The following is a 13124-nucleotide window of genomic DNA, read 5'->3' as shown; positions in this document are numbered from 1 at the left end:
AGTGTCTGTGGTCTCTTTCACCTCGATTCAAATATATAAAGAAGTTTTTAGCTTCGTAGGACGCAATATTGTGCTCAAAGTTCTTTCGTTAAAACATCGGAATTTTTTCGAACAAGGCAAGGCTATACCCTTAAAAAAAGTCATTTTTCCACCAAAATTTCTTACCTGAAAAATATTGTCTGTTGTCCCTATTAAGTCTATTCGAATATAGAAACAAGATTGTAACTTCTTAGGACGAACTATAATGTGCTAAAGGTTGTCTAAAAAGACCAAAAATCTTTAGAAAAACGCAAGTCTATAAACTTAGAAAAAATGCTGATTTTTGACCAAAAGTTCTTACCTGAAAATGGTGTATGTGATTTGTTTATAGTTTTTTGAACATATAAACAAGTTTGGAGCCTCTTTGGGCGCTAATTAATGTGCTAAAGGTTGTCTAGAGGAGATCAAAATTTTTAAATAATATTAAGGCTTTAGCCCTGAAAAAAAATGCGAATTTTCGACCAAAAATTTAAACTTTTCGGAAAATTTTCGACAAAAATCAATGTTTAGAACATATTCTACCAAAAAGCAGGGCACGTCAAAAAGCACAACATCCTCATGCATAGACATCATTTTTATCTTTAATTTCCACACAATATCTTCAATATATCCATATCTCAAGTTTTACATCCAGAGACTAGCCTGGTGGTAAAACAATAGTGGTAAGTGCACAAACTAAAATGAAATCTCTAATAGCGTATTACTTTTAGATTTAAAACGAATACAAAAACATGCTTAATACAGATAAAACTTTGCCTTTAACAACAAAGTGGTCCCATCAGTTCCTTGCTGGGTGCATCTTCCTTGTTGTACACAAAGTCATAAAACATTTGTAAGAATTCATCTTCAGAGACTTTTCCATCAGAAGAAACATTTAGTCTCTTAAAGATATCTTTACCAAACTTGTCGCCTTCCAATCCAAGGCAGGTTAAATAAATTGAAAATTCCTCTTCTGACATTATGCCCCTCCCTTGCTTATCAGCTGCTCTGAACATCAGCGTTCCAGTGCGCTTCAGTATGTTGTCCCAGACATTAACCTTGGAGGTTCCAGGGATTATCAGGGTCAAATGCGATTTGATCCACTGTTCGAGATCTACAGAGTCACTTCCATTAAAAAAGAAACTCCACAGCTTTCCAAATAGATCTCTTAGCTCACTTCCATCTGTCGAATTCAGACACCCCTTTGCTTCAAAAAGATCGACTTGGGAATTAATATCATCTCTCGTTAAATGACCTTTGCCAGCCTTATCGAATCGCTTGAACAATGTGCCGAGTTTCTGTTTCCACATTGGAGGGACTGGTGACGTCATTCTTGCCTGAAAAGTAACACAACAGTTCAAAAACCTTTCTCATTAAGAATTGAATTCCACATTTTCGACTTAGGCCCCTTTAATTTCTACACTGTCGAAAAGAGGGTGTTAAAAAGAGAGAGTAATTATTTCACCAAGTTGAGGTGAACCGGGAACGTAAAATAGAGGAGTGCTGAAAAGCATGGCGTTTTAAAGAGCAAGAGAGCATAAACAGAATGGCTTTTTAAGGAGGATGGCGTTTTAAGGATCAGAGGTTTAAAGAAGCAGGGCGTTTTAACATGCAGGGCGTTCTTAAACTAAAGGGATATAAAGAGCAGGGCTTCTTAAGGAGCATGGCGTTTAAAAGCGCAGGGCATTTTAAAGAGCATTCCGTTTTAAAGAGCAAGGCGCTTCACAGGGCAAGGTGTATAAAGAGCAGGGCGTTTAAGGAGGAATTATCGTACCTAGTAATGCAAATGGTAGACACTGAGCACTCAAATATGTTGGTTTAAGATGAGAAATACTAGCTTTCACGGCAACAGATTTTAAAAGACAAAGATTTCTTTATCTTTTAAAAGCGACTATTCTTTCTTGAAAAAACACTATCATCCATTCAGATATTAAATAAACTTTACAGCTTCTTGTAGCCTCGTTTGTGGCTACCCTGATGCACAAAATGGAGTCCGTGCATGTTGGATAATAGGCCAGAAGAAATAGCAGAAACCCGGGTTACAGGCTGCATCTGGTAAACACATCATTTTCAAAGATCTTTCGTGTCATTAGAGGCACGGCAGGATCTCATGCAGAACTTGTTGCTCACGTGGAATTCTCAATCATGTTGCACGTCATTTGCTATCACGCCAAATCATAGCCTCCCTTTACAGGGATCTTATCATGTTGCTTAACCATTCAAAGTGTACAATGGGATGTTGAAAAAGTTTCTTGAAAGATTCCTCAGTTTTTTATCATACCTCTGAACCAATCACTTAACTGGGATTCAAGTCAATTTTTTAAAAACGTTAATATTCTTTGATAAAGTTTATAGGGAATGTTAACTGGAAAGTAAAAAGATATCGACATTTATTATGTCTGAACTTATGCCGTTACAACAAATATTAAGCCTAGGTACTGCGGAGATGGCAGAGAAGGGTTGAAGAGGCAAGGAGCAAATGCTAAAACGATTTTTTCCAAAAAGAGCAACAACTCAAACGTTAATCATTTTTCGACTTGGGTAAATGAAAAATCAATTCTTTTAAAACTGATGGCCTTTAAATTGTATTTAACTCTTAGGCTAACTGCCGCATTAAAATCACAATAAACATCAGTATATAAAATTTTTAAACATCATTTAACTATTCTATTGCTCAGTTGACAAGTCATATTTATTGAAGCACTGAAGCAAATCCCGCCATTAATCAAAGTTGTGAAATGAGTTGATAAACACATGTACCAAAAATATAAAACCTTTTAAGATAAAAGTACAGAAACAACTATATACAAAAATACATTTCACGCGAACAACGAACACAAACAAATTATGAATGGCTAATATTCGCCCTGTTCGCCCCGGCATACGGAGCTTCATCAGCGCACTTTTCTTTTGCTGTGATAAAGACCCGCATGCCGGGGCGAACAATATTAAGCTATCTATAATTTGTTGGTGCTCCTTATTGCTTATTCCCGGAGGGTTGCAGTGTTCCTTGTTTTCAAAATTTTATCTACTTTTCGCCGCCGCAATTATTACGCTGTAGTCCTTCGAGCCGCTTGCTACTGTGTTCTTTAATTACTTACATACATATCCCCCATATGCTGCATTTACTGATTGGAAAACAAAGGATGCTCGATCTTCTCTAGAACCACGTCCCCAACCTTCCTCTACGATATAATTTGTTCCGATGGCACTGTTTAAGCCCAAAGGCCTCCCACGTAAAACACGACAATCTCAAAGAGTGAACATATGAACGAAACGATTTGCAACATTTAAAGATATAAGAGTTTTTTAGATCGTGTAAACTCACCAGATGTATTGTACTGATATTGGGTACTTTTGTTCACTATGGTCAGCAGGCAAATGAAACCTTCTGCAACTCTGCTTAAATATATGTCTAGCGTGCGTGTGTGTATTGAATTGAATGTAATTAACTAGTGCTACAACAACGATTAAGGCACGAAAGAAAATTCTCCACAAAAGCCAAATATTCCAACGGCTACACGCAATTTCCGCGATAACGAGTGGCGCCTGTCTTCTTTACTTTCTTCCCAATAAAAAATTCCGTGAGGCGTGCAGGTATTTCCCCACTGTTTCCAGTTCTCACTCTCACGAGACTACTTGCTTCTTAACCAAAGTACTCTGAACAACAGGGGGTCCAGGAACTCTGTATATTGGCGGTATGACGACGGATTATCATCGTAGATAGGATAAATTTATTTTAATCAGTCAAAAATGTCACGAAACAGGACCTGAGAAAAAATTTATGTCCTTTTCATTGATGCAAAGCATCCAAAAGTATCATTTTCAGGATTTTTGCTCTTTATAGCTTACATTTATTTATACAGGACCCGTTTATCATAATATAATTTGAAATGCAATCATTTCTTTACATATCCTCTACAGTCTACACAATAAAGATAAATCTGTGACTGCAAATATTGGATAGTGCGACTGAAGAATCCAGTATCAACGGTTGTAATCTGTAGTTAAATAGTACATGCGGGTCCAGTGGACAAAACGTGAAAAAAACAACCATGGTGTTCCTCTGAAATTGAATCAACGGGTTCTTAGGTTATATCAATTTTTGGAGCTATTTCTTACTCTAGGTACCAGAGACTCAAAAAACTGGGTATACAGCATTGCAGTGGCAAACCGATGCAGTGGCAAAGGCACTCAAACAAACTTTTCTGTGACTGGGTTTAGAGTATATTCTGAAGCTAGATTGAGACACTGCCACTCAGTATTTCTTAATACTTGCCCACTCTGTTACGTCTCACAGCTTATCGCTGTCAAAAATATTATAATATTTGCATCCTCTCTACAATTCTTTACAAAACATTAATCTAAGAAACCCAGCAAGTATAAATATGTTTCATATTACAAAATATAAAATAGGTTTCATTACAAATTGTCAAGACAATGTAAAATATATATTAAACGGTAACGTTGTGACGTCATAAAGTCATTTGCTGTAAACAGACATTAAGCCAGGTACCAAAGGATACAGGGCGCATTTTTATGGCATACGTGAAAAAGCATGTAATTTTAGATACTTCTTGCAATGAGAGGATCGCCAAAATAAATCACTTTTTAAACAATAATGAGTGTTTGTTAGTTGCTTGAAAAAAGCTTTTCTATTCATGCCCGCTATAAGAAAAAAAGGAAAACATATTTGAACACACTCTTTCAAGACCCCGACTCTAGCGAAAAGTAAACTTTTCTATTATTAAATGAAATTTGAATAGTACGGTATGTGGATTGTAACACCACGTAACTAACACAATGTTGTTACCCAAGATCAATCATTTAGGCCCTTTGTGTATACCATGGTACCCGCCTTATATTATATAAATATATAAATTATATAAATATATAAATATATAAATTATATAAATATATAAAATATATAAATATATAAATTATATAAATATATAAATTATATAAATATATAAATTATATAAATATATAAATTATATACATATCATTTATATGTTAAATAAACTCGCTAAAATTTTGTCAAACTACGCAATACACGACCATAGGCTACCAATTGTCAAATAAGCAAATTTATCTAAACTTGAAAACTTACCAAATGACTGAAAATATGCAGCAAACCTTCGTTTTATTACTTTTCAGTGAACTTCTTATTCAGAGCACTCTGGGTTCGCTGTTTCGTGTAAATGTTTCTTTTTATTCTGTCTTCAACTGAAGCGGTGGATGAGGACGAATAAGACTTCACTTGAAGGTCGCTAAAAATATAGAATTTGATAGTTTTGTTTCATGTAATGACAATAATAAGAGATAAATTTTATAGAAATAAGCTGAATACAGAAATATTTCACTGCCAGGGGAAAGAGATTGAGCACTATTGTCCAGCGCCAGTGTCTCAGGGCAAGTTTCAATTTACAATGAATACAGCATTCATCATCTTCTGCAGCCAAATTAAAATAGCTGCAAACAACATTCCACGGCGGTTGTCAGGTTTACATGTCTTGTTTATGATTCATAAAAAAGTATATTGAGTTTACAGAGCAAGGCGGCTCTTAGTAGCTACTTGAGTAGAAATTTAGGATTAGCAACTTTGGACTAGCAACTGAGAAATGTCCTGTTCTATACACCGAATTGCATGTACAGTTCTGCTTATACGGTATCGAACACTTTATGACAGACCGGTAAACAGTAATGTTCATTAAAAACATATTAAGACCAGGTAAACTGACGTTTTCTTTCATTTGTCAATTAAACAAAATTGAGGCTACCTTTGATTTACTCAAATCAATAACCAAATCTGGTACAGTCCTACGTATAAAGAACGTTAAATTTGGTCCAGTTTGATCAAGATTTAAAGGAATGTTATAAACAAGAAAACTTTCAAGCACCTATAAGACTTTAAGACGTCAAAAGATGCTTTTGAATAAGATTTAGGTTGCATGTTAAATGATAAAAACTCACTGAATGAACTTTGCTTTTTCATCTGATCCTGTTTCTCGGCTTCTAACTTCTTTTTCTTCTTTTTCGTCTTCAAGCTAGGTAGAAGAAAAATAAGTAAAATTACGCTTGTAAAGTAAAAAGTAAAATCACGCTTCGAAAGATTTTTTATTTTACTTTGAATTAAAAATGGGCTAAAACAAAAAATAACAACACTATAAATTTGCAAATGCCTATTAGGTGGTGACAGCTGTATTTCATGATATTTAATAACCAGTTATGAAATGCTAACAGATTTGAAATGTGCGACTCGGACCAGTAACATCATGGAGGTATCGGGGCCCTAAGAAAAAACTAAGACGCTCGCTTTCAAAAATGTACTCACTGCTCACTGTAAGGGAACATTGATAAACTTTCTTTCTAAAATAGCGATTGCAAGATTTTCAAAATTATCAGGGTATTATAACAATCCCCGGATTTTCACGATTGATGGTTTTTCGTGAAATTAATGAAGAAGAAAACTTTTTTGTTTCATAGTTCTACAAATCTTCAAAGGAAAATAATAAAAGCAATCTTTTTAATTATTGCTTTAATAACCTGAGGGATTTGTTATAATGTCTCCAGCTCAACTAGGAATACAGCCGCACAACGTCTTTTAATTAATATTCTTTAAAATAATCAGTTGAATAGATTTATTGTATTCATTTTACTGCAAGCAAAGAACTGATAAAAAAGAACAATCTTGAATAGGTGAATAGGTCCTGAACTGTTTTTTTACCTTGTATTTTTGGACATTTTTACCTCTCTGGTTATCTCTCCATCTACGATAACAGATATAAATCATTCACAGCACAAGTTATAAAATAAAGCTTCAATAGAGTAAAAGAAGAGGGGAAGCGAAAATTTTAGTGACGTGGGTAGAATTGAGAAAACGTAGAAAACTAGCCTCAAAAAATATTTTCTAAAAAATTTTCACCAAATCTTCAAAATCAAAAAGCTTACTTTGCATTTTCCATCATCTCAAGTCTTTTCTTTTCCAGCTCTTCTGCAGTTAATTTCCTATTGAAAGAAATATATATTCATGGATAAGCTCGAAACTCTAACCTTCTTTTGAACAAATACGAAGAACAAATTTGATTGCAAGTACAAAGACTGCAGATGGGCAGTCGAAGTACCTGGGCGATGAATGTACAATCGAAGTAAAAATAATCTAGAAATTATCTTGGGGTGTGATGCGGTAACAGATAAAAGGCAAAAATAATCTAGAAAATCATTAAAACACGTGATATCTCCTGTGGATTGTTTAAACACCGCATCACACCCCAATATCATTGCTGATAGTAAGCAGTTTAGGCTCATCCGAAAGAGAGATTTGAGGAGAAAACTGATTCTGTGAAATAGCGTGATAAAGCAAGATCCGCGAGAATTGTTCAGACTTTTGAAGCCCATTCGAGATTTTTATAATAAAAATAGATTTTGAAATAAATTAACTAAGCCCCGTCACCTATCAGAAACCAGGTCAAAATTCTAAAATGCATTGAATCATTGATGTTATTGGCAACAAACTATATTCTGACTGGTAAAGAATAAGACAACGATAAAGGAAAGGTTAATTAAAAAATGCACAGTAAACATGGCTTACTTTGATAGGTTGTTTGAAATCATCCTTGCAGGGGGTTTCATGGCATTATTTCTCTTATATTTGTTATCTGAATCTGAATCACTTTCTCTTTTGCTCCGCCGTTTTGATGAATGCCTTCGGTGAGGCGATGAATCTGGGCTCGAATGGTGCCTTGTTTGCGAGCTACTTCCCTTTCTTGAAATAAGACCTCCATTTTCCTTTGATGATGCATTTGAATCGCGTATTGCCTTCTTGCCTTTTGGGTGTACTAGACCATATTCCCTTCCATTTTGCATTCTTGCTCCAGCATCTCTGCTCGCAAATGATTCATCGTCATTTCTAATATGGGAATTCTTTGACTTCTTTCTTCTATATTCATCCTCTTCCCCGCTACTTATATCTCTCTTGTTTCGCCTTGTTTCTTTTCCGAGATCATTCTTTTTGTCACTTCTGCCAAAAGACGATCGCTCAACATCATGATCATCTCTCCTTCTTGACTTAGGTTCTTTACCAAAATCCCCGTTTCTGTGCACCCCCTCCCTCTCAGATCTATATTTTTTCCCTCTCCGCTGTTCATGGTATTGTGGTCCTCTTGTTTCTGTTTTCATGAGTCCCCTCGATCTGCTTCTGTCTTCACCAGAGTCATCTGAGCTTGATGATACAGATCTTTCTCTCCTTCTTGTTGGCTTCATTCTACCTTCGTCTCGTCTTTCCGTGGTCCGTGCTTTACCGTTTTTTTCTCTATATTTAATTCTACCTTTCTTTTCCATTTTAATATTCCTTTCACTATCATCACTTTCCAGCCCTGACGAACTTTTACTGTCGTATCGTTTTCTTATTTGCTGACTTCGATCTCCACTTCTATCTCTTTTGCGATCAATTCTATCTTCTCTATTCCTCCCAGAGGTATGATATCTACCATTAGAAGAACTACCTCTTCTTCTCTCATTTTCACTCTCTTCATTTAAATCATCTCCACTGTCGTATCTTCCTTTCTGTTGCTCTTTCTCATTTTTACGTTTTTCTTTCTTATTTTTCTTACTTTTCTTGTGCTTCTTCTTATCCTTGACACTCAAATTGAGCATTTCTTTCAGCTTTCTCAATTTAATTGGATTTTGTACAAGTTCCTTTCTACTTTCATCCTCTTTTTTACGGATCAGAAATAAAGGATCTTCTTTTATCTTTGCTGCCATGTCCTTCACTGGGTCTGCAATATCTGGTACAAAACTTGAGCCAATTTCTTTATCCTACAAAATTGGAAAACAAAAATCACAGAAATTGCAAGGACAGTTTTCTACATTCACAAAGCATCTAAATAATAGCTTAAAATTTAAGAATGGTTCTGAGCAGGGTTGCCAAATTAGCATTTTTCACGCCAAATTTCCAATTTTGGCCTATTTAAGAGTGAAATTGTCAGGAACTTTTTGGCCTTTTTAGCAGAAACTTTTCCTTTCATAAACTTTAAGATGCTAAGTAACAAAAACAAACTTTTAATGAATAAAGCACTTTTACACAGTGATGACCCATATCTAAATATAATAACCTAATAACCTAAATTTATGACTAGCAAGGACAACTATTAAAAGGCAAACCTTTTCTGTTCTTATTTCAGTTTGGAAAAATATTTAAAAAGCTTTTGCTTGCAAACATAAACAACACTGTCGCAGTGAGAGTTTGAAAATTTTTTGATTTGTCTCTTTTATACGCATTTTGGCCTGAATTGTTCTTCCATTTGGCCTTCTTTTTTAAACTTTCTGGCAACCCTGGTCCAGGACTGTGGTTTGTGGAATGCAGATCCAAGGGTCGAGTCCTCCCATGACCAAACTTTCACATGATAAGAGTGAGGAGATTTGTCAGCTCTCTGTAATTCCAGTCAAAGGAAACACAAGGTGTGATCACATCAAGAAGAAGGACCAGAACACTGCTCGATAAGCATAACTTTCTAGTGTCCTAAGAACAACCTTTGAATGCTAGGTATAAAATGAATACAAACACTTGCTCAATGAAAGTATTTGTGGTGTAGCTAGCACAAAAAACACTAAAACATGGGTGAAACTTCCACCCAGGGATACAAAGCAGCTCACTTCCATCAAAAATAACACACAGAGAAAATGAAAGCAATACAGATTGTTAAAAAAACTTAAAAGTTAACCATTTTACTTCAGTCTTCATGTGAAATTATTTACCAATCAGATGGAGCTACTGAATCAACAAATTTTAGCTCTATGATTAGATATGAAAAATCTAAAGGATTAAATCCCTGCAATTAAACATGTTGAAAATAATAAACACACAAGTGGATTAAAATGACTTCCCCCTATCAAATCCAAACATGAAAATTTCTGTCAAGGACTTCTTTTTAAGTTTGAAGTATACGTAAAAACATTGAAACAATACAGATAGTCAAAAATTAAGATTATGTACCTCTTTTTTCTCCTCCTCTTTCAACACTTCAACATTCTTATCAATCTTTCTTCCAAGAAGATATTCCTCATGGTTAACTTGAGGACCAGCATACATCCAATCAAGTTTTTGACCTTTTTTCCTAAAAAAGAATAAGAAGGAAATCTACTTTTTACACATTTCAATGACAAATCAATACAATGCTTCAAAACTAAAATTCAATAAAAATTCTTTGTTACTGAAGCCTAAAAAAGGAGTTAAAGAGTAATATTCAGAAATATGAAATGCTATGAAATGTAAGACAGGGAAAGATTTAGAGCGAAAAAAGTTTGTGAACAGTGCAATGAATCATGTGGCAATGCAAAACTCTATATAAGGGCCAATATTTTGCTAAAAGCTTTCAATATTGCCGCATTTCATTGTTCTGTTATCTAACTTTGGAGGCTAGGTAGAAAAGAGCAAAATTTTAAATTTCTTGGAAAAAAATGATTTTATCTTACAATAATTGGACTGTATAGCACACATTTTATGACAACATTAAAATGCCAATTTTGCATAAAATTTTGTTATATGCCTTTGCCCTATTATTGATCCAAGCATATAAATAGATTTTCAATGTTCAATTCATTTAATTTGCACATTTCAATATTCAATCTTTCTATTTCTAGGTACAAAATATTCAGGAAAGCACCAAACATACTTTATAATTCCTTGTTCAACTGCATGCTGTTGTAAGGCCTCTCTTCTTCTCTCTTCTTCTAACTCTTTTTGAAGTTGCTCAAGTTTCTGTGCTTCATCTTTTGCCTTTTGCTCTGCCTTCCATACCCTCTCAAGGTTTTGTATAGTAAGAGGATGGAAGTGCTTTTTCATATTCTATAAAACAATAAAACATGATATCAAAGAAAAGTCAGTCAAACAAGGAGATTCAAGAAATAACTTTGAAATTCATTCTGAAAAATCAGAACAAAATCTACTTCAGGCTTACCCAAGGTGCTCCTTTTGTTAAATGACAATATTTTATACTATATTCATGATCTTAAGTAAAGTTCAAACTGTTCATTATGATGGCAGTTCAATCAAATATTTTGCCAAGAGAAAGTTTAATTGTAGCTTTTGAAATATGAAATGCATTTTCTCTTAACATTTAATCTCAAATTTTTTTGTTAAGGCACTTGGCAAAGATAGTTTATTGAGGAAAACCCCATTCTCATTTTATTGAAAAAGGATTATTAAATGCTGTTTAGGAATAAAATGTAGCTTTTTTGAAGATAGGTGACCAATATTTTGTCAAAATTTAAATCCTGATGACGAAATTATTGTCAAATATTTTGCCATATTAAAGATAAAGCATATGGAAATTTCGCTTTGTCTCTCTGCAACTTTCTCTTTTTATTCACAGCTCAAAGAGTGCATGGTTGAACAAAAAAAATGAATGCAATGCTACTGAAAAGCCTCCTTCCGAGGTCGTTTAACGTTAGCAGGCTACATACGACAAAACCTTGCCCTGTTTCGTTTGTTTGTCCTTCTGTAAAAAGTAACAATACTGTATTTTGCCTAAAAAGGACATATTTTTTCCTTCCAGACATTATCTATCTTAAATAAAAGTCGCCCAGTGTTAATAAAAGAGTCAGAATTCTTTCCTGTTTCAAAATGGCCATGGATGGCCTATATTAAAGTGCGCAGCACTACTCATGAGCCTGGCTACCACGTTTTCTATACTCCAACGAAATTTAGCGTTGAATAACACGAAAGTAAAATAATTTGTTACCAAGTCTCCACCACCCATGTTTGCGAATTTATGGATAACCGAAACAGAGAAAGAACCAGACAACTTTGTTTCCAAACGACGATCAGTCTTCGACTCCAAGGCAGCAAAATGAATTGAATTTCTATCGAAGTACTTCGTGTATGACTAAACTTACAAAGACGGTTCGGTTGCATGTACAGGGTGTTTTTTGAGATGCTTGTTGGGAGCGAAATATTTTACGCTTGACGGCCAAATTCAGCCAGCCAAACAAAATATACAAAAAGCTACATTTTGGCTAATTCTTTGGAGTAATAGTGTAATCAAAATTGACTTTGTTTCTTACAAAAGCTTCCACTTGCTTTAAATTTCAATTTTCTGTTATCTTTTACTTTGTTTCTTGCTCGGTTATTTGCAATTTTGAGATAATTTTAATAGAATGTTGAATGTTTTCTGTTCAATATGCGCAATAAATGAAAAATTTGAAACTTTTGTTTACATTAATAGTAGAAAAATTTTTCAAGGATCACAAAGTCAATAATTAGTAAGCGGGGAAGAAGGTCGTCTATTTTCGACATCAGAGTATACCTTTATTTTTAAATGTAGCAATCTCCTACTTCGCAACCTTACATTTGAGTCTGAATTATACATTCATTAATTCATTTATCACTTGGTGATCAATTTATAACCACATCCTATCACAACAAAAAACCTTAAGACGTGTTTTATCAAACTTTTTACGACCAGTTCACTTTTATTGTCGCATTTTTATCAAAATGCGAGAAAAGTTGTCATTTTGCTCGATAGAATCGTTAGCAATTCTATATATTTTATCATCATAGTCCAGTATACCTAAGTTTGACAACTGATGTGAAATCACACCTTAACTGGCCAAGCCCTTAATTCCCCCTCAAAATTTTATAAGAAATGGCCATTCGGTGCTAATCCGAATCACAAGAAGAATCCGGATGTGTCTGTGGCAGAAAATAGTTATTTTACAAATTATCAAAAAGGCAATGATACTTTAATGTTCATGGGAACAGCAATCGATGATTTACTAAAATGTCCATTAAACGACAAATGAAATGACTGGTTGAAATGAAATGACATTAGCAAAGAGACTGATGAATGCAGAATTGAGTACAATAGAAAGCAATGATGGATTGTACAAAACTGACGCAAGGAAAGAAAATGAGAATTTGATGACCTAAATTGAATCACTACAAAACAATTATTGGTTTCAAACATGCAGAATTTGTATGAGATCAATATCCTGCTAAAACTTGGAAAAGGAGCAAAACTTCGTTATACACAAAGATGCTGAAGGAATGACGACTTATATACCCATTCTTTTGCAGAAATACAATAATGTAGCTGCATAGTGGAATT

At 34.4% G+C, this 13124-nt stretch overlaps 2 protein-coding genes across 5 annotated transcripts; both read right to left on the bottom strand.

Annotated features, from left to right (window-relative positions):
* Positions 1 to 595: 595 nt before the first annotated feature.
* On the bottom strand, positions 596 to 11863 carry LOC135681708 (uncharacterized). 4 transcript variants are annotated; one of them, XR_010515631.2, is made up of 10 exons: positions 11760 to 11863; positions 10692 to 10864; positions 10013 to 10133; positions 7610 to 8835; positions 6970 to 7026; positions 6746 to 6788; positions 5992 to 6065; positions 5129 to 5288; positions 3347 to 4686; positions 596 to 1355 (listed from the first exon to the last, which is right to left on the bottom strand). XR_010515631.2 is itself a non-coding variant. In XM_065196296.2 (9 exons), the coding sequence occupies exons 1-8, from the start codon at positions 11775 to 11777 to the stop codon at positions 5165 to 5167; spliced, it is 1836 nt and encodes a 611-aa protein (XP_065052368.2). In that variant the 5' UTR covers positions 11778 to 11863; the 3' UTR covers positions 596 to 1355; positions 5129 to 5164. The 4 variants fall into 4 exon arrangements, 2 of the variants coding, with proteins under 2 accessions (XP_065052368.2, XP_065052369.2); XR_010515632.2 differs by having other exon boundaries at positions 5155 to 5288; XM_065196296.2 differs by lacking the exon at positions 3347 to 4686.
* Positions 798 to 1349, bottom strand: LOC135681658 (sarcoplasmic calcium-binding protein-like). The gene has a single exon (XM_065196231.2). It carries the CDS (start codon positions 1347 to 1349, stop codon positions 798 to 800), a length of 552 nt encoding a protein of 183 aa, XP_065052303.2.
* Positions 11864 to 13124: the final 1261 nt, after the last annotated feature.

This window comes from Rhopilema esculentum, chromosome 12 (assembly GCF_057945365.1).
Source record: "Rhopilema esculentum isolate cy_ngs chromosome 12, ASM5794536v1, whole genome shotgun sequence".
NCBI classification, from domain to species: domain Eukaryota; kingdom Metazoa; phylum Cnidaria; class Scyphozoa; order Rhizostomeae; family Rhizostomatidae; genus Rhopilema; species Rhopilema esculentum.
Note: the sequence above shows the minus strand (reverse complement) of the source record. Positions and strands in the feature narration are given on the sequence as shown.

Excerpts from the sequence above, each read along its gene's own strand:
- LOC135681658 (XM_065196231.2), bottom strand. The coding sequence starts at position 1,349 with ATGACGTCACCAGTCCCTCCAATGTGGAAACAGAAACTCGGCACATTG.
- LOC135681708 (XM_065196296.2), bottom strand. Across the intron at positions 6,789-6,969 it reads GAGATGATGGAAAATGCAAA|ATGGAGAGATAACCAGAGAG; the intron begins GTAAGCTTTTTG and ends CTGTTATCGTAG. Across the intron at positions 5,289-5,991 it reads GAAAAAGCAAAGTTCATTCA|CGACCTTCAAGTGAAGTCTT; the intron begins GTGAGTTTTTAT and ends CTATATTTTTAG.